Here is a 23091-nt window from a genome sequence, read left to right as displayed (position 1 = left end):
AGAAGAGAATATAGCATTTTCAGTTGTCAAATGACTTCTAAAGCTGAACTGTACATTTGAGAGCAAATTGGTGATATAAAATGATCAATTATCCTTACATACACAGCCTTTTCAATAACTTTAGCAAACACTGATGGCATAGAAAGGGGTCTAAAATTATCTACATTATCCCTTTCTCCATTTTTATAAAGCAGGTTTACTGCTGAGTACTTTAATCACTCAGGAAACTGACCATTCCTAAAGGAAAAACTACAGATATGGCTAAATACAGGGCTAATATGTGCAGTACAGTACTTTAATATTCTGCTAGGCATCCCATAATAACCATGAGAGTCATTAGTCCTCAGTGAGTTAATTATTGACTCAATCACAGAGAAGTATTTCAGGCATCAATATTGGAAAGGCATTTGCCAAGAAAGTTATATGATTCCCTATAGAAACTAAATTTTTATTTAATTCACCAGCAATGCTCAGAAAATGATTGTTAAATACTGTACATATATCTGTTTTATCAGTAACAGAAATATTTTTACTGTGAACTGACTTTATATTGTCGACCTTGTGCTGCTGACCAGACACTTTCTTTACAACTGGCCATATGGTTTTAATTTTATCCTGTGAATTAGCTATTCTACTTGCATACCACATACTCTAATAACATTTTTAAGCACCTTACAATACTGTTTGTAATGGACTACTGTAGCTTGATTGTGACTACATCTAACATTTTGATATAATTGCCACTTTGTTCTACCCAGGAGAAGTTGAGAGTGCAAAATTCTTGGGATTACAACTTGATAACAAATTCAGTTGGGAGCAACATACTAACGAACTGCTAAAGTGCCTAAACAAGTCTGTGTTTGCAATGCAAATTATGTCAGACATAGGAGATACAAATATAAAAAAACTGGCATATTTTGCTTATTTTCACTCCATTGTCATTTGGTATCATATTTTGGGGTAACTCCATAAACACAGAAAAATTTTTTAGAGTACGGAAGTGTATAATAAGAGTAATGAGTAGTGTAAATCCAAGAACATCATGTCGAAATCTATTCAAAGAATTGGGCATATTAACCACAGCTTCTCAGTATATTTATTCCTGAATGAAGTTTTTTGTAAATAATACATCTCTTTTTCCAACTAACTGCTTAGTACACAGTATCAATACTAGGAATAAGAACAATACACATAAAGATTTAAATCACTTACTCTTGCCCAGAAAGGAGTCCAGTGTTCAGCAACACATATTTTCAATAAGTTACCAGCAACCATTAAGAGTTTAGTTTCAGACAAGGCACAATTTAAACATAATTTAAAAGAATTTTTGGTGGCCAATTCCTTCTATTCCATCCATGAGTTTCTCAACAAGTGCAGTAGACCATTTTAATGAAAATTTATCATACTTTAATTTTTGACAATACTTGGTTGTAACAGCCAAGTGACTGTCTACTGTGTGAATGGTGAATGTATGGAAAGCAGATGTAAGTCTTAAGTCTGTAAATAGTGGAAGTTTTATTTTAAATCTCGTACATAATCTGACTGTTCTTAACTGAGGATCACTGAAATGAATGATTTACTTTAATTTTTGACAATAGTTGGTTGTAATAGCTAAGAAACTAGCAATTGTTTGAATGATGGATTTAATGAAAGCAGATGTAAGTATTAAACTTGTAAATATTAGAAGTTTAAATTTAATTCATGTACATAATTTTACTGTTTATCGACTGAGGCTCATTAAAATTAATGAAACTCAAATTTTTCTAATTACATTTTTGTAATGTGTTTATCTGACATGTTCCACACCCAGGAGGATTCCCTCTGTTATGGGTCTATGGAATGAATAATTAATCTAATCTAATCTAATCTAACCTACATATCCTTATCCCACTAGTCAGCCACCTGGGCTGCCTATTACTGCTAGTACCACATCTAGAATGTTCTAATAGAAAGCAACTCTCAAAGAGCATGAGAAATGTGTTAGGGAAAGCATTATATTGATCATCTACATTATCGGCACTATAAACATCTTGCCACTTTTGTTCCTGGACAAGGTTTAAAAAACTCTCTACTGCTGCTGGATCAACTTTCCTACATAGTTTGTAATTAAATGTGGCATTTGTTTGAGTACTAAAGACTTTTAGTGTTAAAATTTGTGCAGCATGGTCTGAAAGGCCATTCACCTTTTTACTAACAGAATGCCCATCTAGTAATGAAGAATGAATAAAAATATTGTCTATGGCTGTGCTACTGTTCCCCTGCACCCTCTTTGGAAAAAACACTGTCTGCATCAGATCATATGAATGTATGAAATCTGCTAACATCCTTTCTCTTGCACCATCAGATGCAAAATTTATATTGAAGTCACCATATATAACTAATTTCTGGCACTTCCTACAAAAAGTGAGTCAAAAACCCTCTCAAGCTTGAAGAGAAATGCTCTGAAGTCAGAGTTAGGAGACCTATAAACAACAACGATTAGAAGTTTAGTTTCACTAAATTCAACTGACACTGCACAACATTCGAATACCTGTTCAGTGCAGTACCATGATACGTCTATGGACTCAAACAGAATACTGTATTTTACTTACACAGCCACTCCCCCAACCTGCAAGGAACTCCTTGAAAAACAGCCAGCTAACTTGTATTACGGTAAAGGAAGCCTCTGAATTGTCAAACTATTTAAGTGGTGCTCTGATATACCAATAATTTCAGAGTCAACATCTATAAGCTGTTCACTAACTTTATCTCTAGTACCTCTTATATTTTGATGAAATATGCTAACTCTGTCTCTACTTGGAAACATTACATCCTCTGAAGGTGAGCCCTTAGTTAGAGGGACTTCCTTTAAGCAGGTATACCTATCAGCTGACTTCAATCTAAAAAAGGTGCAGATCTAACGCCAACTACTACAGGAAGTTTTCTATGAGTGATCCCACCACCACCACCACCACCACCCACTACACTGTTACCTATAAGCTTTGCCAGCCTCCCCTTCCCATACCTATTGAGGTGCAGGCCATGCCTTGTGAAACTTGATAGGCTGATAGCCCCAACTGGGGCCACTGAGATGTGACCCATGACCTCTGTCATCGGCGTGCTCCCCAGCCTCATGTTAACACGCTTAACAGCTGCATTAAGATGAGAATGATCACGATGCTGAAAGAGTTGCACAAAATGCACATTAGTGCAACCAGTTTGAGTAGCTATCTTTAGCAGGTCACCACCTACACTGCTCCCTGCTCCACCCACTATCACTACCTGATCCTCCTTTGTTAAATTCCTACATAATTCCCCTATACTGTCAGTCAGTTGCACCAACCCTGCACTAGGCTTCACAATGCTGGGACCTGGTACTCACTCCCCAACACTCCCTGCAACTGCTGGCCCACACCTCTACCATGCGAACTACCTAGCAGCAGAACCTTCTTCTTTCTGTTAGGCTTTGCAACTGACCTAGGCCTCCTGACTGCTGAGGACTGTTGCATGTCCCTACATCTACAGCTACACGAAGCCCCTCTCCACTCAACTCTGACAGTTGGTCAAATCTATTGCATATACGCAAAGTATAACTGTCTGAATACCTCCTCTTTCTAACTGCCTTCTTGCCAACTGCCAGTTCCCATTCCCCAACACCCTTCCCCCTCCTAAACATATCTAGTTCCTCCTTTGTGCATTGTAACTGCACCAGAAGTGCACAGGTCTTATGCTCCTGCTCCTCTATCAGCTTATTTCTACTACAGATTGTGCATTCCCAGGAGAGGATCTTGCTAGAATGCCCACTGGCTTCCCCACTGCATTCCCCTCAATGAAAATACTTTGAACAAATCCCACACTGTAACCCACTACTCACAAACCTCTGACAGAACCCACGGTTCCTCACATGGTAAAATTTTACAGTTACTGTAGGAGGAGGGGGGGGGGGGGGGGGGGGGAACTGTACATCTTTGTTACCGAAGTTCAGTTACACCAGTATAACTATTTATAGAACTAACAATAGTGCTCTCAAAGTTCTCTGTCTACTAAGAAAGCAACTACTTGTATTAATACTACTACACCACAGGTAATACCAATACCAACAAAACTTTACAAAATTACTAGCTAAAACCAAAAATTCAAACAAAGTTAAAACACTGAATGAAAATTTTGCTGAAATATTTCACTAGAAACAATAAGAAATGTCAGCTGAAAACTAAAGCATGAAATTTACTAAATGACTTCAATGCACAGAAAACTTTAAAAAACACAGCGAGCGAACGTTTCCAAAAGTCTATTAAATCATTATTTCACCACAAACAGCATGAAAAATCACTGAAAACTGTATAACTGTACAACAGTGCACAACTAGGTTTGTCAGTACTTAGCTTCCTTTATAACTGTAACAGCTGATCTGCATACTTCAAAATGCAAATACATTACTGAGGCATGAGGCTTAGATGAACAAAATTAAAATTATCATTTCCTTACTCTTCACAGTCAACAGGCTGGACAAATACTACAGTGCCATATTGTACACCTTTGCCAGCCATGTTAATATCAATCCAGTGTGTGGGTGTTTGAAGGACAACATTTAATATTTGAGACAATGGGAGACAATTGTGGCTCTGTGTATATTTGTTTGTGCGCTCAGACTTTGTATGAAAGCTAAGAAATTTATCTTCCATTCTATGTGCCTGTCCCCTGCTTTGTGGCTCTTCTGTTTCATGTGTAGTGGTCTATGATTATATATAAAGAGTTGTACAAAAAATTTAAGAAAGTGTAGCAGACAAGTAAATCAAGGTAAAACAAACATTGGTAACAGCTATCTGGAGAATAAAGTTTTACTGGTTTCTTTTAAAACTTGAAATTTTATTTTCAGCACCTTGCAATTGAAAAAAAAAAAAAAAGCATTTTCAGGCATTAAATGCTTGTAGTGCATGTTGTTGTTGTCTTGATCTGTTATGGCTCTTCATGCTAGTCTACCTGTATACTGTGCAAGCTTCATCATCTCTGAGTAACTACCGCAACCTACATTCATTTGAACCTGCTTACTGTATTCATGCCTAGGTCTCCCTCTACAATTTCTGCCCAGCTCACACTTCCCTCCACTACTACATTGACTATTCTTTGGATGCCTCAGGAGGTCTCCTATCAAACAATCCCTTCTCTTAGTCAAGCTTTTTTTTTTTCATTTTTCCTCAATTTCTCTCAGTATCTCCTCCTCAATTATTTGATCCACCCATCTAATTTTCAGGATTCTTCAGTAACACCACATTTCAGAAGCTTTTATTCTCTTGTTTGGATCCTTATCAGTCGCATTGCACTTCCATACAAGGCTACACTCGGATATACCTCCAGAAAAGACTTCCTAACACTTAATTTTCATTAAATGTTAATAAACTTCTCTTTTGGAGACACACTTCGCTTTTCTTACTACTGCTAGTCTGCATTTTGTATCCTTTCTACTTCAGCCATTATCAGTTGTTTTGCTCTCCAAGTAGCAAAACTCATCACCTAATCATAATGTCTAATTTCCTGATTTAATTCACTCAGCACTGCCAGATTTGACTACATTCTATTACCCTTGGTTTTGATTCACAGCTGGGTTGAAGAGTTTATCTGCTCAGGGACTGGGCGTCGTGCTGTTCATAGCATCATTTCATCATCACTGACGCGCATCCACAGATGGGGTCCCCCTACCAAAAAAATGCCATACAGTTATTTAATTTCACTTTGGTTGGTGATCATCTCATAACCATTTTTTCATACACTCCATTCAATTGCTCTCCCAAGGCCTTCCCCATCCTGGCAAGAATTACAGTGTTATCAGCAAAGCTCAGATTTGTGTTTTTTCTATGCGAACTTTAATTCCTTTTCCAAATTACTCCTCAGTTTCTTTTATTGCTTGCTCAAGGTACGGAAAACATGAGAGATAGGTTACAACCCTCTCACTCTTTTCTCAATTACTGGTTGCCTTTCATGTCCTTTGACTCTTGCAACTGTAGTCTGGTTTCTGTACAACTTGTATATAACCTTCTGTTGTTAACATCGAGTACAGATTTAATTGTCAGGAAGTCATTTCTGAAAGTATTTGTATGGAGTGTAGCCATGTATGGAAGTGAAACGTGGACGATAAATAGTTTAGACAACAAGAGAATAGAAGCTTTCGAAATGTGGTGCTACAGAAGAATGCTGAAGATTAGATGGGTAGATCACATAACGAATGAGGAGGTATTGAATAGAATTGGGCAGAAGAGGAATTTGTGGCGCAACTTGACAAGAAGAAGGGACCGGTTGGTAGGACATGTTCTGAGGCATCAAGGGATCACAAATTTAGCATTGGAGGGCAGCGTGGAGGGTAAAAGTAGTAGAGGGAGACCAAGAGATGAATAAACTAAGCAGGTTCAGAAGGATGTAGGTTGCAGTAGGTACTGGGAGGTGATGAAGCTTGCACAGGATAGAGTAGCATGGAGAGCTGCATCAAAGCAGTCTCAGGACTGAAGACCACAACAACAACAACAATTGTGGAAATTAATTACTGTACAAATACCAAACTTGGTAGCATTAATGTCCAGAGTATGGGGTGCATGATTTCCATGTCATAGCACCTCTGTCGAGTTCCAACTATGGCCACCACCAGGTGCTGGGATCAGCCATCGTGATTCATAGTCTCGCACAATTGACCAAATGCGGTGCACTTGTTGACGTGTCAATATGAGCTGGGACAAAAGGAGCAGGCCATTATTGGTGAAACTCTATTATCAAAACAACAGTAACATTGCAGCTGCACTTTGAGAATATTGCCGGCTGAAAGGACTATGGAGGGTCCTCTTTCTCCACTTGCTGTGCGGAGCATGATGAAAATTTTTGAATCAATTGGGGAACTGGGCATCACTCCAGGAAGATGCCGATGACTGCTTGCACCACAGGTGGTTGATGAAATCACTGTTGCTACAGCAGATAACACTGCAAGAAATTCCCAAGTGTTAGGCAGCACACGTGCTGTGTCATGACAGTTGAACAACCAGTGATCCACTGTACGGAAGGTGCTTCGAACCATTCTCAAATGGTATCCATACAAGATCCTTACTGTACAGCAGCTTGCCACACAGGATGCACAATGATGCGTTGAATTTGCTCTCTCTTTCTCGCAAGGATTGAAGTTAATGAGGGCTGGCCCTGAGCTATCCTATGTACAGACAGAGCTCATTTTTCTCTGATGGGTGAGGCAAACACATAGAACTGCTGAGTGTGGGGATCTTCACCTCCAGTCACTGTGCATGAAATTCCTATGTATGGTGAATGTGTCACCATATGGTGTGACTTCATGTCTACATTCATCATTGGCCTGTTCTTATTGGAACAGGTTCGCACTCAAGGACAAAAGATGTGTAGTGTGACAGGACAGTATTACTATGATATGCGTTGCCAACATGTCATACCCGCCCTACCGGAGAGAGACACATTGAACTCAACAGTTTTCATGCAAGATGGGGCCCCACCAGACATCACTCATGAAGTCACCTGCTCCTTCAAAACTCATTTGGAAACGACTGAATTATCAGCCAGTTATTTCCAAATGCTTGGCTGGCACAATCACCTGATCTCACTCTCTGTGATTACTGGTTGTGGGGATACCTGAAGGACAGGGTTTACCAGGGGAACATTCACACATGTGCTGATCTGAAGTGCAGCATATCAAGAGAGGTAGCCAGCATATGTACGGGCTTTGTTCTGCTGTGCAGAATGCAATCCTGTGCTTTCAGACTATTCTGGACCCGGATGGGTGCCATATTGAGCCCCTTTTGTAGCAGTAATGGTATCGCTATATAGTAGTACGATATGCTGTAGCAGCAATTAAAAAGTGTTTCAGTTGAAATGATTCCACATTATTTCTCTAATGCTACGAAGTTTGGTACTCATATAGTAATTAATTTCTGTGTTACAACATGTTAAATAGGGAAAGTTCGATTATAACCACCTGGTATTACTCCACATCCTTCCTGCAGATATTGTGTGGATAAAAATAAATGACTATCTTCTTAATGTATTTGAAATTACAGAAATCAACACTTCTAATCTATTTTGATGTGCAGTTCAAACAACATTAAGATGATTTTATGTTATACTGGATTAATCAGCAACAGAAACAATGGTAGTCAAATTATGCTTACCTTTAATTACATCTTCCAAACATTGTGAACACATTCTAGCAGTAACACTTGTTGTAGATGCCATGCATGGGCACGAATTTATCTCTATTAACCATGGGCAGAAATCTTCTGTTACCATGAAATCAGCTCCAAATAGCTCAAATGAATTTCTTCTTTTATCCATGTGATCTTGAGAAGCAAGTAGTGTGCCAATGATACTGGCCCTCATGCCAGGATAGATACATTTTTCCCATCTGTCTGCATGACCTATTGTCCTGCAAAACAATATAGGTATTACACCCTGATGATGTTTTGATACCACATATATTTGTAAAAAGATCTTCATTTGATCAACTCACTATAGAAATGTGGTACAGTCATAAAAAACAATATGAAAATTTCCTTTGGTGAAGAATGTATCCATTTTTTATGAGCTTTGATAGTTTGCCAGTATTACCAACAGCAACAAATCATATGATAAAGCTGACATCTATTCAAATTTACTTCAGTAATATTGTGGCACATAATTCTAGTCACAGTGGAGAATGATAATATAATAAAGAACTGAAAGTAATGAAGGTACTTGCTCTCTCTCTCTCTCTCTCTCTCTTTCTATCTTTTGCTTTACATAGAGAAATGTGGGAATAACATGGTAGCAATGCCATTATAGTAAAATTATTGCAAATATGATGACACTATAGTGGAAATTTTAGAAAGAACAGACTAAACTGTAGGTGATGACAATGCAGACTTTTGATTACTATAAATTTGAGATACAAGAGGAGCACCTCTTCACTAGCCAACAAATAAAAAGTAATTTGAACAACTATGACTGGTACACAACTATATAATCAAAGTTAAATGTTTTTTCATGGATTTTTCAAAAGTTCATCTGGAGAATGACAGGAAACAGGAAAAATGGATAAGATGAAAAAATGCTGAAGCGAATGAAAAGTTGCCCCAAACTCTATTGGACATATGTAATAATTTTACCACTTCCTCGCTAACTGTATTTGGTTTTGGTGTCAAGGTGATCACAAAAGAGATTGTAAGCACATTTCTAAATGAGAAAATCAGCATGAGAAGAAATATTATGTGGTCACTGAGATGGACATCCTCAATGCAATATTATAACACTTGTAAACATTTCAAGAAACATGCAAAGAGAATAACATAAACCTTAATATACTGCCATTTATTTCACAGGCTGAAACTAATACAAAACAGACTTCTTCTTCTTATTGTTATTATTTCCCAGTTTAGGCTGGCACAGCACATTCCTATTTCATGAGTTGCTTCTCAGTATTTCCATAAATTTTGTTTCTGTAGGTTTATGATATACTATTTAGTTTATAAAATCAGCACTACAGCACCACTGAATGGATAATATTGCGCTGTACTTTTTTCTTCCTCTGCCATGCTTTTTCTTTTCTTATGGAGTCATTTTCTTTATTTCATCTATTCCACTGTCATTTTTTACCATCTGAGGAACTTTATTTAAAACGTTTGTAATTCTTTAATAATATAGGAAAATATAGAGTGCTACTTAGCATAAAGCAGACACATTAAATTGCAGACAGGCACAATTAAAACACACACAAAGCTTTTGGCCACAGCCTTCGTCAGCAAAAGAGAAACAGAGAAACACACCACTCATACACACAAAGAAGCACCCATCACACACACTTGACTGCAAACTCTGGCAGCTCAGGCCAAAATGCAACTATAATGTGGATTGGCAGCAGCAGTCTGTTGGGGGCACAGAAGGGGAAGAGATAGCAATGTAGGGAAGGGGAGGGGGGCAGAGGAATGCTGTCTGGCATGTGCAGGGACTAGAATGCCAACAGGTGCCGTGTCTCCCAGCCTCTCTGCTTGCCACCCTGTGCCAACACACCTGTTCACCTTTCCCTGCTCCTCTTCTTTTCGCTCCCTTTTTCCCCACCTCCCTGTCCCACAGGGCCACAGGAGCAGGGAGGTGGGGAAAAAAGAAGTAAAAAGGAGAGGAGCAGGGAAAAATTGATGGGTGTATTAGCACAGGGTAGCAAACAAAGAGGCTGGAATATGAGAATGGGGAGGAGATGATATGACTGCAGCATATCTTCTAGTAGGTGTCAGTCTTGTCATCTTTGTATTCTTCGTAGATCCTATTAAATCCACCATACTGGAAATGTGAAACTTGCTCCAATGTTATGCCACTGATGATGCTCCTTGAGTGAACTGGGTTGGTTCATAAAAACATCATTACTACCGTTTTAAGTGGCTGAATTTTTACATTGTAATCAGCGCTTAGCTAGTTTGGGTGCTGTCATTTCCAGTTATCCTGTTTTCCTGACTCATTAATTTATCAAGAAACTGGCAATGACAAAAGTATATAACTTCAACTTTCTGAGACTTATAATGCTTGTCTTAGTTACTTCTATTATGGAACATCCAAAGATATTAATAAAAAATACTTTAATGTGAGCACTAGATTTACACATTGCTAAACATCGGCCCAAGACAGTATGGCATGCAAACCAAAGGTGAAACATTATATTTTAACTGTTAATAGATACAGTAAGCTATACACCAATAATTTAAAAAAAGCATATATTACTGATTTAGTATCAGTATTTGAATTAGTATTAGTGCAGTGGTGTTGAAAACAGCTGAAATCATTAATGCTGAACAAAGCTTCTGGGCCCAATAGAATCCCTGTCAGATTCTAAATGAATTTGTGGCTGAGCTATCCTCTCTTCTAACTGTAAGCTATCCCTTGAACAAAAAACCATGTCCAGTTCTTGGAAAATCCATCTACAAGAAGGTGTAGCAGAAGTGATCCACAAAACTAATGTCCAATATTCTTGACATATCCATTTGTTGTAGAACCTTAGAATATATTCTGAGCTCATCCATACTGAGGTATCTTGAACAGAATGACCTCCTCAATGCCAACCAGCATGGATTCTGAAAACATCGATCACTTGAAATCCAACTCGCACTTTTCTCATATGACACACTGAAAGCTTTGGATCAAGGCAATCAGATAGATGCTGTATTTCTTGATTTCCAAAAAGCATTTGACTCAGTACCACACCTAAGCCTATAGTCAAAAGTACAATCATATGGGATATCAAGTGAAATTTGTGGCTGGACTGAGGACTTCTTGGTAGGATGGACACAACATATTATCGTGGATGGAGAGTCACCGTCAGATGTAGAAGTAACTTTGGGTGTCCTCCAGGAACGCGTGTTGGGATCCTTGTGTTCATGTTGTATATTAAGGACCTTTCAGATAATGTTAATAGTAAAATCAGGCTTTTTGTGGATGATGCAGTTATCTATAATGATATACTGTTTGAAAGAAGCTGCATAAATATTAAAAAAAAGGTGATGTGACTTACCGAACGAAAGCGCTGGCAGGTCGATAGACACACAAACAAACACAAACATACACACAAAATTCAAGCTTTCGCAACAAACCGTTGCCTCATCAGGAAAGAGGGAAGGAGAGGGAAAGACGAAAGGATGTAGGTTTTAAGGGAGAGGGTAAGGAGTCATTCCAATCCCGGCAGCGGAAAGACTTACCTTAGGGGGAAAAAAGGACGGGTATACACTCGCACACACACACACACACATATCCATCCACACATATACAGACACAAGCAGACATGTCTGCTTGTGTCTGTATATGTGCGGATGGGTATGTGTGTGTGTGTGTGTGTGTGTGCACGAGTGTATACCCGTCCTTTTTTCCCCCTGAGGTAAGTCTTTCCGCTTCCGGGATTGGAATGACTCCTTACCCTCTCCCTTAAAACCCACACCCTTTCGTCTTTCCCTCTCCTTCCCTCTTTCCTGATGAGGCAACAGTCTGTTGTGAAAGCTTGAATTTTGTGTGTATGTTTGTGTTTGTTTGTGTGTCTATCGACCTGCCAGCACTTTCGTTCGGTAAGTCACATCATCTTTGTTTTTAGATATATTTTCCCACGTGGAATGTTTCCCTCTGTTATATGCATAAATATTAAGTCAGATATTGATAAGCTTTCAAAGTGGTGCAGAGATTGGCAATTTGCTTTAAATGTTCAGAAATGTAAAATTTTGCCCTTCACAAAATGAAAAGAATGTAGCATCCTATGCCTATAATATCAATGAATCACTGTTAGAATTAGCCAACTCATACAAATACCTGGGTGTAGCACTATGTTAGGGATGTGAAATGGAATGATTACATGGGTAAAGCAGGTGGTAGACTTCAGTGAAGTGCAATCAATCTACAAAGGAGACTGCTTACAAATCACCGTGCAACCATTTTTATAACACTGCTCAAGTGTGTGGAGCCTGTAACATATATGACTAAAATGTTATTGAACGTATACGGAGAAGGGCAGCATGACTGATCACATGTTTGTTTTATCCATGGGAGAGTGTCACAGATATACTGAATGAACTGACCTGGAAGACTCATGAAAACAGATGTAAACCATCCCGAGAAAGACTATTAACAAGGTTTTAAGAACCGGCTATAAATGATTACTCGAGGAATATACTACAGCCCCCTATGTATCGCTCACAAAGGGATCATGAAAATAAGACTAGAAAAATTACTGCATGCATGGAGGCAGTCAAACAATCATTCTTCCCACACTCCATATTTGAATGGAACAGGAAGGAACCTAATAACTGGTACAATGGGTTGCACCCTCTGCAGTGCACCTCACTGAGGTTTACAGAGTATAGATGTAGATGTAGAATTATAAGAATTTGGCATATACATTCATCAAATTTCTATTAATAATCAAGGATGCCATGTGAGAAATGCAATATTCAGTACAATGGCATTATGTACTCCAACTTCAAAACAGTCATCTCATAATCTGTAATTACTGTTGTTGTTGCTACCATCTGAATTACGAATAAAAACTGTTATTTCATGGGCAGTATCAAATACAACTACTTTATTCATTGATGAATTTACAAAATTTATTTGGTTGGAATAATAAAGAGCACCACACAGAAGTTTCCAAGTTATATTGATCAATAAATTATTACACTCATGAAAATGAGTATCTGCCCACTGTGGCATTGCTGTGAAACATATTTGCTCTACAAGGTTTGTATTGTCTCTTTAATTTCTTCATGCATGCAAAGACAACAGCGTGGTCAGAAGTCTGCAGATGTATTAAACACAGTTACTTGATATGTGTTTCTAATACATAATAGTCAAATATTTTTTTATAAACTCTCATATGTCACAGGTTCTGAATCAGTGCTTGGAATTCTTATGAAAAAGCTTGCAAGTCTTCTCCACATCCCTTCCAGATATGCTCTGAGAGTTTTGCACAAAATTAGATCTAATCCACAGAAGACAGAAATTTTTTAGGTGAGAAGCAACTGTGTAGGTACTGGCAGAAGTAAAGCTGTGAGGACGGCGCATGAGTCGTGCTTGGGCAGCTCAGTTGGTAGAGCACTTGCCCGCAAAAGGCAAAGGTCCCGAGTTTGAGTCTTGGTCTGGCACACAATTTTAATCTGCCAGGAAGTTTCATATCAGTATACAGTCTGCTGCAGAGTGGAAGTCTCATTCTGGAAACTGTGTAGCGCTTCGAGAATTTCAGGGTAAATTCTAGAAACACTTGGTTCTCCACTGTCTCGAACACCTGATATTTTAATGATGAGGGTGAGAGAGCCTTTTTACTGCACCACACATATCTGTGTGTGTAGGAAGGACAGCTGTCATGAGAAGCCAGGAGCTGTGCCAGACGAGCGACCCCAACAAGTGGTTAGAGAGGCCCCAACAAGTGGTTACCTTGGCATTTATATAAAAAAGTCAAATAGTATTTATATAATGCTCTGTGGTTTGTGGTGTCATGAGGATTGTTACAGAGAAAGATGAAGCGTGTATTGTATAGAGACTCTTACTTCATGTCTTGGCTCTGCATGAGGCAGAATGTATGTAACTGGATGAGTGTTTAGTCGGTTCTGACATTTATCTTGGAACCAGTTGGCTTACTGGAGTTTGCACAGAATAGTTGTTACATTAGGATGAGAGTTGAAAATATATTGTTGTTGAACTGACAAGATTCTATGAGTACATGATTTATTTCAAGAATAGAGAGTTGGTTAATATTATTCCCTTTAACCTGATACAGTCTACGGAATAAATTAAACGGTGAGAGCGACGTAGCTGATGACCCAAAGAAGAGGATCAGCTGCACACACAATGTATGAGTCAACTGGAAGAGACTTGTGAGTCATGCAACCCAACACAGCACTGTCTCTTGTCGTCCAAGAAAGTGTTAGAATGTGGCAACCATGACAGGACTCAAAGAAAAAGGGAAATTGTAAGCCAAAAACAGGAAGAAGATATTTGAGTTGCCATAGCAACCAGACATAACAAGACTGAGAAACTGTTTCGAGTAATTGTGTTGTGTCTACTGAACCAAAGGAAGAATGCAACACAATATAAGACGGAATAAGGTAATAATGTCAAAAGAATTGGGGGAAGATCTCTACTTTTCAATTAAGAAGATTTGGGTGTGGGGAGGAAGCAATTCTCACACACGCAGTAACCAACTGACATCGACGCAGTAACCAGGCAATGATGCTGACACAGTAACCTGCCACCGTTGCTGACTGCAACGGCTGCCATTCACCGTTGCTGACTTCGCGGTCACTCACCGATGCCGTAACCAACATTCAATGCCTCCGGCACCTGTGTCGTTCACCAGTGCTGATTCAATGCAGCCTAGAATTCTATGCCAGGTAAGCATTAAACAAAAACTTTATTACTCTAGTAAAGAGTGTTACAAAATACTGTTGGGTGAACTTTTACTGTGTAATTGGTATAATTGAAATTAGTATTAGATGCTCACAAGGGCAAAAGTCTATAGAAGCATGGACAGTATACAACCAGTTGGAGAGACATCAGAACTAGCCATGGCTATGAAAATTGTAAAGAAGGACCAGAGTTGTCTGAATTAGTAAATTTAATTAAAGCACAGAGTGAAGCTCTAACTAGATTAGATGCTAAGTTAGAAGCACAGAGTGCTACTTTAAGTGAAAAGTTAGAAGCACAGAGTGTAACTACAACTGCTCAAATTGCCTCTCTGAGAAATGAAATAAGTACTACTTTAAGTGAAAATTTAGAAGCACAAGGTGAAGCTTTAGATTCTAAGTTTGATGTATTAAATGATAAAGTGGAGAAGTTATGATTAGATTTAAAGAATGAATTAAGTAATTCCTTAACTGTGCAGATGAATCAAATGTTTATTGACCTGAGCCGAAAGCAGGATGACTAGTTTCAGAAGTTGACTCAGGAATTAGAATTTGACATTGAAGACAAGTGTAACAATATAGAGTCTGAATTTAGTGAAAAATTTGGATCATTTCTGAGTGTGTGTATTGTTACATTTGACATGGTAAAACAAAAGCTGCTTACTTCACGAGATATGATGGAAAAACAGGATAAGCTGATCCCTATTGTCCAATCGCAAATTGCAGGCGTCAACACTCGGGTTGATGATATGGAAAGAAATTTTAAGGAAAAATAGCAACTTCAGACACTATAAATATAGTGGTCTGGAGGAACAGGTAGAGGAGATAATACATAGAAAAGTTGCCATGAAAGTAAACTCTGACAACATGTCTACAAAGCTATCCTATGAGCTCGATGACACTAAGAGAAATGTTGATGACTCATGGAAAGAATTCAAACTTGTCCAGGACAGATTAGAACATAGAATAACTTTACTTATCGTCATGCTTCCTAGTAAAATGGTAACTGTTTTGCTGTGGGGAGACTTTCACCTAAAATTTAACGAGAAGTATTAATCCATAAGCAATCGAGTGAGGTTAATGTCAGATCCATGGGACCCGGGCAGAGTCACATCTGTTCCCTAGGGACATTAACATTCTGTGTTAATGGGCAGAGTAATGACTGTTGGTTCCTGAGTTGTTTGCAGTGTTACTCCCAGATTAGTTTTCCTACACCAAATTCCCTTCACATCTTTGATGGGTGGGTTTGTATTAATCTTGATAGGGGTGGATAGTGTAACTAAAGACATGACTAACACTACACACACATCTAACCTTTCAGATGACAAAGTGTGACCGATTCTTCACCATTTGCCATTCCATAGGTGTTGCTAAGATTTTTCTTCGGGGGTGTCAAAGGTGAAGGTGAGAATGTCAGTTCTGCAGGAGACGTTTAACACCATACCTGCTCCAGCTTGTCACTCAAGTACTGGTGAAGTAGGGGTCCTGGGGAAGGGGGGTGGGAAGGGTTTTCCTGTCTTTGGGGCTATCTTCTTTTTCTCCTTCGATCTTAGCAACCATCTCTATTTTCTTCCTTTCTTACTTCTCATCCGAGTACCAGTCTACCTTACCCTCTTTCCATATGCATATACTTCTGTCGCTGAAGTCCTTCTCATTCTCCATGGTTTCCTATAACCTTCAACTTATGTCAAATAAGTAGGCCAAAGAATCAGGCTGCATGAACACATCGACATACACACAAGTTTACACTTAGACACAAACATGAAATTTACGGGTTAGAAACCTAAAGCGATGTCAGAACCGCCAAGGGATGGAGGGGAATAAAGACATTTGTTCATCTGGGTGGATGCACAAATTGTATGGTTGATATATGATGGTTCTGCATCGTTCCTTTTTTTTTTCTTTTCTTTTGTTGCTTCTTAAATGTTTATACATAGGTATAAGAACAGAGACAGTTCTATATCGTACAAGGAAGTGTGAGAAATGAAGAACTAATGAGCATAAGCCAGGGAGGAACTAATGGTGATAATTATTTAGGAATATCAGTTAAATATTTGTTCTGATGATTTGTAGGATAGTGGGACAAGTCTAGAACAAAGAAAGGTATTATATAGTGAATTATATATAAATATGAGGTCTACTGAAAGTGTAGAAGTTGAAAAGTAGTGGAGGACTCTAGGGGATCAAATAAGGAACCAAGAAGTAAGAGAGAAGTGTGAACTAGAATTGAATTTTGCCAGGTAATATTTAGCGACAGTATACATAAAGATGTATACTAGGGCAATGAACCATGGGGCCTACTCACAAAGGATAAGGGGGAGGGGGGGGGGGTGGGGGGCACCCAGCTTTTATTGAATGAAGAAAAGGGCAGATAGGCAGAACAAAGAGAGGCTGACCTGTACTGTGTGGGCAGGGGCACCAAGAAGGGGATTGACCTTTACCATAGAATATAGGAATAAGAAAGGGGCGTACCTACCAAAACGGAAGGAGGTAGTGCATCCATAGGAGCATCCTGGAGGTAAAGCATAGGTACTGTGCCTAAAGGGAAGGACAGTATCATCACAGAAGTCACACAATTTTATAGAGATTATTCTGGTAAGGTTGGATTCTTTACATCGACAGCGTTGTTAGGATTTATGAGTGTCGGAAAGAACACATTCATTTTTTTTCTCCAGAGTTTCCTCCAGACGACAAGTTACTGTAGGAAATGAGACTGTTAAATACTAAAGAAAAGATAGTTTGGAGAATTATACTAAAGGAGGAGTGATTAAAAGTCTATACCACCTGGAGTTTGTGATTGGGAATCAAATATGTTGTCTGCCCGATTCCTAGATTTAAAAGTACTTACTCCAACATCGGGTTAAATGCTCAGATAATTATTGGCAAAATGAACAAAAACAAAAAAGGGAAATCTAGGTATTAAGTACACAAGGACTAAAAGATATATATTGCATAGTGATGATTGAAATATAAATTAGTGTTGTGACAGATATTAAGGTACATGATGAATATGTGTAAAATATTGCAGGTTTGAGCTAAGGGGAGGCATACGTAGTGCTGCGAGAATTTCGTGGTAAATTCTAGAAACACTTGGTTCTCCACCATCTTGAACACCCGATATTTTAATGACAAGGGTGAGAGAGCCTTTTTACTGCACCACTCATATCTGTGCGTGTAGGAAGGACAGCTGTCACGAGAATCCAGGAGCTGCAGCAGGTGAGCAGCCCCGACAAGTGGTTAGAGTGGCCCCGACAAGGGGTTACCAGCAGTGCCTTGGAATTTATATCAAAAAGTCAAAGACTGTTTGTATAATGCTCCATGGTCTGTAGTGCCATGAGGATTGTTACAGAGACAGATGAAGCGTGTATTGTATAGAGACTCTTACTTCATGTCTTGGCTCTGCATGAGGCAGAACGTATGTAATTGTATGAGAGTTTAGTCGATTCTGACATTTATCTTGGAACCAGTTGGCTTGCTGGAGTTTGTAAAGAATAACTGTTACTTTGGGATGAGAGTTGAAAATATATTGTTGTTGAACTGACAAGATTCTACGAGTACACGATTTATTTCAAGAATATAGAGTTGGCTAATATTATACAGTCTATGGAATATATTAAATGGTGAGAGCGATGTAGCTGATGACCCAAAGAAGAGGATCGGCTGCACGCACAATGTATGAGTCAACTGGAAGAGACATGTGAGTTGTGCAACCCAACACAGCACTGTCTCTTGTCGTCCAAGAAAGCGTTAGAACTGCCAACGTAGACACAAATATGTTAATGTTTGTTTTTGCCTACAACATTTTCTGCTTAGTGGCTACATGTGCTTTCTCTATCTTAATTTCATTCTAGCACTATACTCCATGATTCACGAAGACTGGTCAGAGGTGAGCACAAAGGTACACACAACTTGCACAGTAGCATCTCTGATGTGCTGAATACAATTGGTATCAGGTGAATTTGGGGAGAGAGAGCATTGTACAAATACCATCAGATTCACAGTGTGTTCATCAAACACTTTTGACACAAAATAGGGGTGATATGGCGGTACATTGTACTCCCAAGGATGCATAAGGTTTACAAATGAATACATATTACTGACCAACAAATTCCTGTATTTGGATGCAAATCATCATATAAACATTACTCATGATAATACATTAAAGCATTTTCTATCATCTTGTCACACACCCAGTACACTATGAAACAGTTACATTGCTTCCTGTGCCCCATCTGAAGGTTAGCCTAAAAAGGTCCAAAAACAAGTTTATGGAATAAATTTCAAAAAATTATCTGTATCTGTATTCACGAAAAATCACAGGTTCTTAAACATCCGTAACTGATAACCTTAATATGTTCCTGTATTGTTTACTGGTAACAGATAATGGCCAATGCCTCAACATCATTTTGATGTACCAGATGTCTCATGTCATTGTGATGAACTTGGATGCTGCATTTTCTTTTAATGTACTTATACCATGCCATCAGCACCTACCAAAGTAGCAATCTAGATGACTTTTTATAGATGATGTGTCCATTTGTGATGTCACAGTGCCCTTGCTAACCTCTGTCCTTTAATAGATAGTGAGCAGAAGTACACATGGGGTTTACTGCTTTTGTTTCCCACAGTGAAGTGTCAGTTCTGCATGGTATGGCTGCCCACCAACTGTTGATGTTCACCAATGAACTGCTCGTGTGGCCTCTCTATGTGCTACACATCTGCTACCATTGGTGGTGACCCCTGGCTTTCACATGATATGGACAGCAATTGAGTCTGTAGAGTCAAGTGATTCACATTATGACCTAGACAGTATGGCATGTGAAATATACTGGCTTGCATAATGTCACAGACATGATGTTCCATGCATCACTCAACAACTATCTGGCCATGATCAAATGAACAAATATTGTGTGTTCTGCTTATCTGCACTCAACTACCATTCTAATGACAAATGCAACATCATCATAGTCATCTGACAAGCTGAACTATTCCTTTCACTGTAGGGACATCAGAGATTTCTCCCAACATGGCAGTTACGTCTAATTCAATTATTTATGAGTGTAGGAACGTCTCATACCACTGCCCTCCGGTGAATATGAGAGACCCTTTTCCAGTTTTGAGCTACAGCACATGTTCCATGTTTGTAACATGACTTCCTTCTCAACGTGAATAAAGGTTGTACAATAAACCAAGTTCTTATGTAACTTCTTCAGATAACAGAAACTTATGATTCCACCTTAGTTTCAGCTATAGTTGCACCTATTTTTGGATAAGTAGTATCTGATTCATGTTTTTGGATATATACACAATGTTGTAGTAGTCTGGCAAAGCTCTGCCTTACTTTAAGTTAGCCGAGTATATATCGACATTTTTACGAATTACTGGGTTATGCTATGGAAATTAGTCTTGCTATAAATGTCACTACAAAATATAAAATATGATCTCATTCACATTTTTTTATAAAATCAATATAAGATTAATTATTTTTACTTTCATTAAGGTCATGAACTAGAGATGATGCCCAGATGCTGATGCAAACAGCAAGTTAAATAACTTTTTCTTGGTTACAAATCTCTACTCTTAGGAGTACTTTCCAAATTTTCCAACATATCAGACATGTAACTAAAATTCAATAAAACTGTAAATGTCTCTAACATTATCAAAAATAAGGGGGGACTTTACAGCTAGAACATGCCACTATTGGGCAATTATCATATGGTCAGCATAATCTCCTCACCAGACAGAAGAAACAACACATCCACCATTTTTAATCTTTGTGCAGCTAGTTCTCAGAGCTCTCATCATTGTGCTGAGACTTGTTTGCTGTATTGGTTTCCAGAATAACTAATATCTCTGTTACTCAAACTTCCACTGAGCTCGGTGAAGGCACTCATTCAAAATTATATTTATTGTCTGTTTTTCTGTTTTCTTCAAATCTGAATACTGAATGGATTAGTCTGTGGGTAAACTGAAGAGCAAGCGATGAGACTCCCCTCAGTCTACATGACTATGTCACAATGAGCAACTACAGGTTATCTATCTCACAATGCTATACAGACCCTCTCATAGCAAGCCTTTTAAATGAGGACCAATTCAATATTCAGACAAGCATGAAAGTGTTTATTTTCCACTAAATGTGTTAACATTATATGCAATGCAGAAACTAGTTACTAATATAACAAACAGAAGAAACGAACATCACTAAACTTTACACAGAACATCACATGCACACTGCAGTACTAGATGGCAGACAGATTCTTAATCTTATGCATGTGGTGTCTGTTATTTTGGACATGACACCATTTTGATCTAGCCACCACTATAAATTATGACACAAAGGTATTACCGACATTGGCTGAAATCAATGCCCAAAGGTACACAAGTTGAAAATTTGTGCTGGATTGGGGCTCCTGCTTACCAGGCAGTTGCTCTGACCACTAAGCCATCTGCATACAGTGGCCATCACAACTGACATGTCTGAAAGAACAGACACCACATACATTTAATAAAGAGAGGCAGTCAATGATCTCTTTGGTGCGGATGCGCACCAGCCTCAAACTCTTACAGCAATCAGCAAAATGCTGTGAATTATGAGGATAATGGGCAAGCTGCACTAAATAAGTAGTGTGTGGATAAGTTGAGAACTTTAGTCTGATGGAGGCGTGCTAGGATAGTCTGTGCATTTGCGATGCCCTCTGTGTCTTGATCACTTAGTGGTCAGAACAGTTGTCTAGTAAGCAGGAGTCCCCAGTTTGAATCCCGGTCTGGCACAAATTTTCAACTTTCCCCATTGATTTCAGTCAATGCACACTCACAACCAATGTCTACAATTTCTTTGTGTCTTAATACATAATGGTTGCTGGATCAAAATGGTGTCTGTTCTTCCGTACATGTCCGAAAGAACAGACACCACATACATATGAATATGGCAAGAGGTCAATGATCTCTTCAATGCAATGCTCACCAGGCTCAAACTCTTATGGAAATCAGCAAAACACTGCAAGTAATGAGGATGATGGGCAAGGGGCAGTAAATTTGTAGTGTGTGGGTAAGTTGAGAATTTAGGTCTGGCACAAGGCATACTAGAGCAGTCCATGCAGTTGTGATGACCACTGTGTCTGGATTGTTTAGTGGTCAGAGCAACTATCTAGTAAGCAGGAGACTCCCCATTGACTTCAATCAATGCCTGTTCATAGCCCCCCCCCCCCCTCCCCCGCTACACAAGTGCCCATGCTCTCAAGTTTACTGACAGACTACAGTATGTTACATTTATTATCTTCAATTATCTTCAGCTATCTTCAGCTTTTAGGTAAAATCTCTGCTGTCTTGGACTTGGATGAAAACTGAAAAAAATGTTCATTCTAAAATTACATTTTCTATACCTACATACATACTCTGTAAACCATTTTGAAGTGCAAGATTAGTATGTTACTGCTTATTATGGTTTATTTTCGTTCCTATCATGCAAGGAGTGTGGGAAGAATGAATCTTTAAACAGTTCTGTGTTTGATCTAATTAGTATAATTTTGTCGTATGGGAGCGATATGTAGGGTGCTGAAAAATGTTCCAGATTCTTCACTTAATACTGGTTCTCGAAGTTTTGAAACCAGGATTTCTTGGAATTATTTGTATCTATCTTCAAGCGTCTACCAACTGTAGTTTTTAAACATTTCTGTGATGCTCTCCCATGATTCAAACAAACTTACGACCATTTGTGCAAACCTACTTTGTTCAATATCCCCTTTTGGTCCAATTTGATACTATGCACTTGAACAATTTCCTAAGATGGGATGCGCAATTAATTTACAATTTCCCAGCATTATGCCAATGGACTGAAATCTGTCACCTGCCTTATCTATGACTGAGTCTATATGACCATTCTGTTTCATAACCCTATAATGTGTTATGTTAAAGTCATAAACTGCCAATTTTTGCACAACTTTTAAATCTTATCTATATTCATTGAGTATTTCTGCAGCTTTTTACAGACAGTTCTTCATGATGGATAACAGCATTATCTATGAAAAGTCTGAGGTTGCCAATAATATTGCCTGTCAGATCAATAATATACAACATGAACAGCATGGGTCTTAACAGACTTCCCTGAAGCACGATTGAAGTTAATCCTACTTCTGTTGATGGCTCTTCAGCCAATATGTTGCATGCTGCCTACCAAGAAATCCTCAATTCAGTCACAAATTTTTATTGC

At 38.6% G+C, this 23091-nt stretch overlaps 1 protein-coding gene across 1 annotated transcript in view; it reads right to left on the bottom strand.

The window, feature by feature from the left end:
• Positions 1-23091, bottom strand: part of LOC126234725 (tubulin glycylase 3A-like) — a 172161-nt gene that overhangs the window by 6580 nt on the left and 142490 nt on the right. The window contains exon 9 of the mRNA XM_049943473.1: positions 8154-8407. Coding sequence (XP_049799430.1) covers positions 8154-8407 — 254 coding nt within the window. The remainder of the gene's footprint in view (positions 1-8153; positions 8408-23091) is intronic.

The sequence above is a fragment of the Schistocerca nitens genome, chromosome 2, assembly GCF_023898315.1.
Source record: "Schistocerca nitens isolate TAMUIC-IGC-003100 chromosome 2, iqSchNite1.1, whole genome shotgun sequence".
Taxonomy (NCBI): Eukaryota; Metazoa; Arthropoda; class Insecta; order Orthoptera; family Acrididae; genus Schistocerca; species Schistocerca nitens.
The sequence above is the reverse complement of the archived record's forward strand: the minus strand, read 5'-3'. Positions and strand labels throughout refer to the sequence as shown.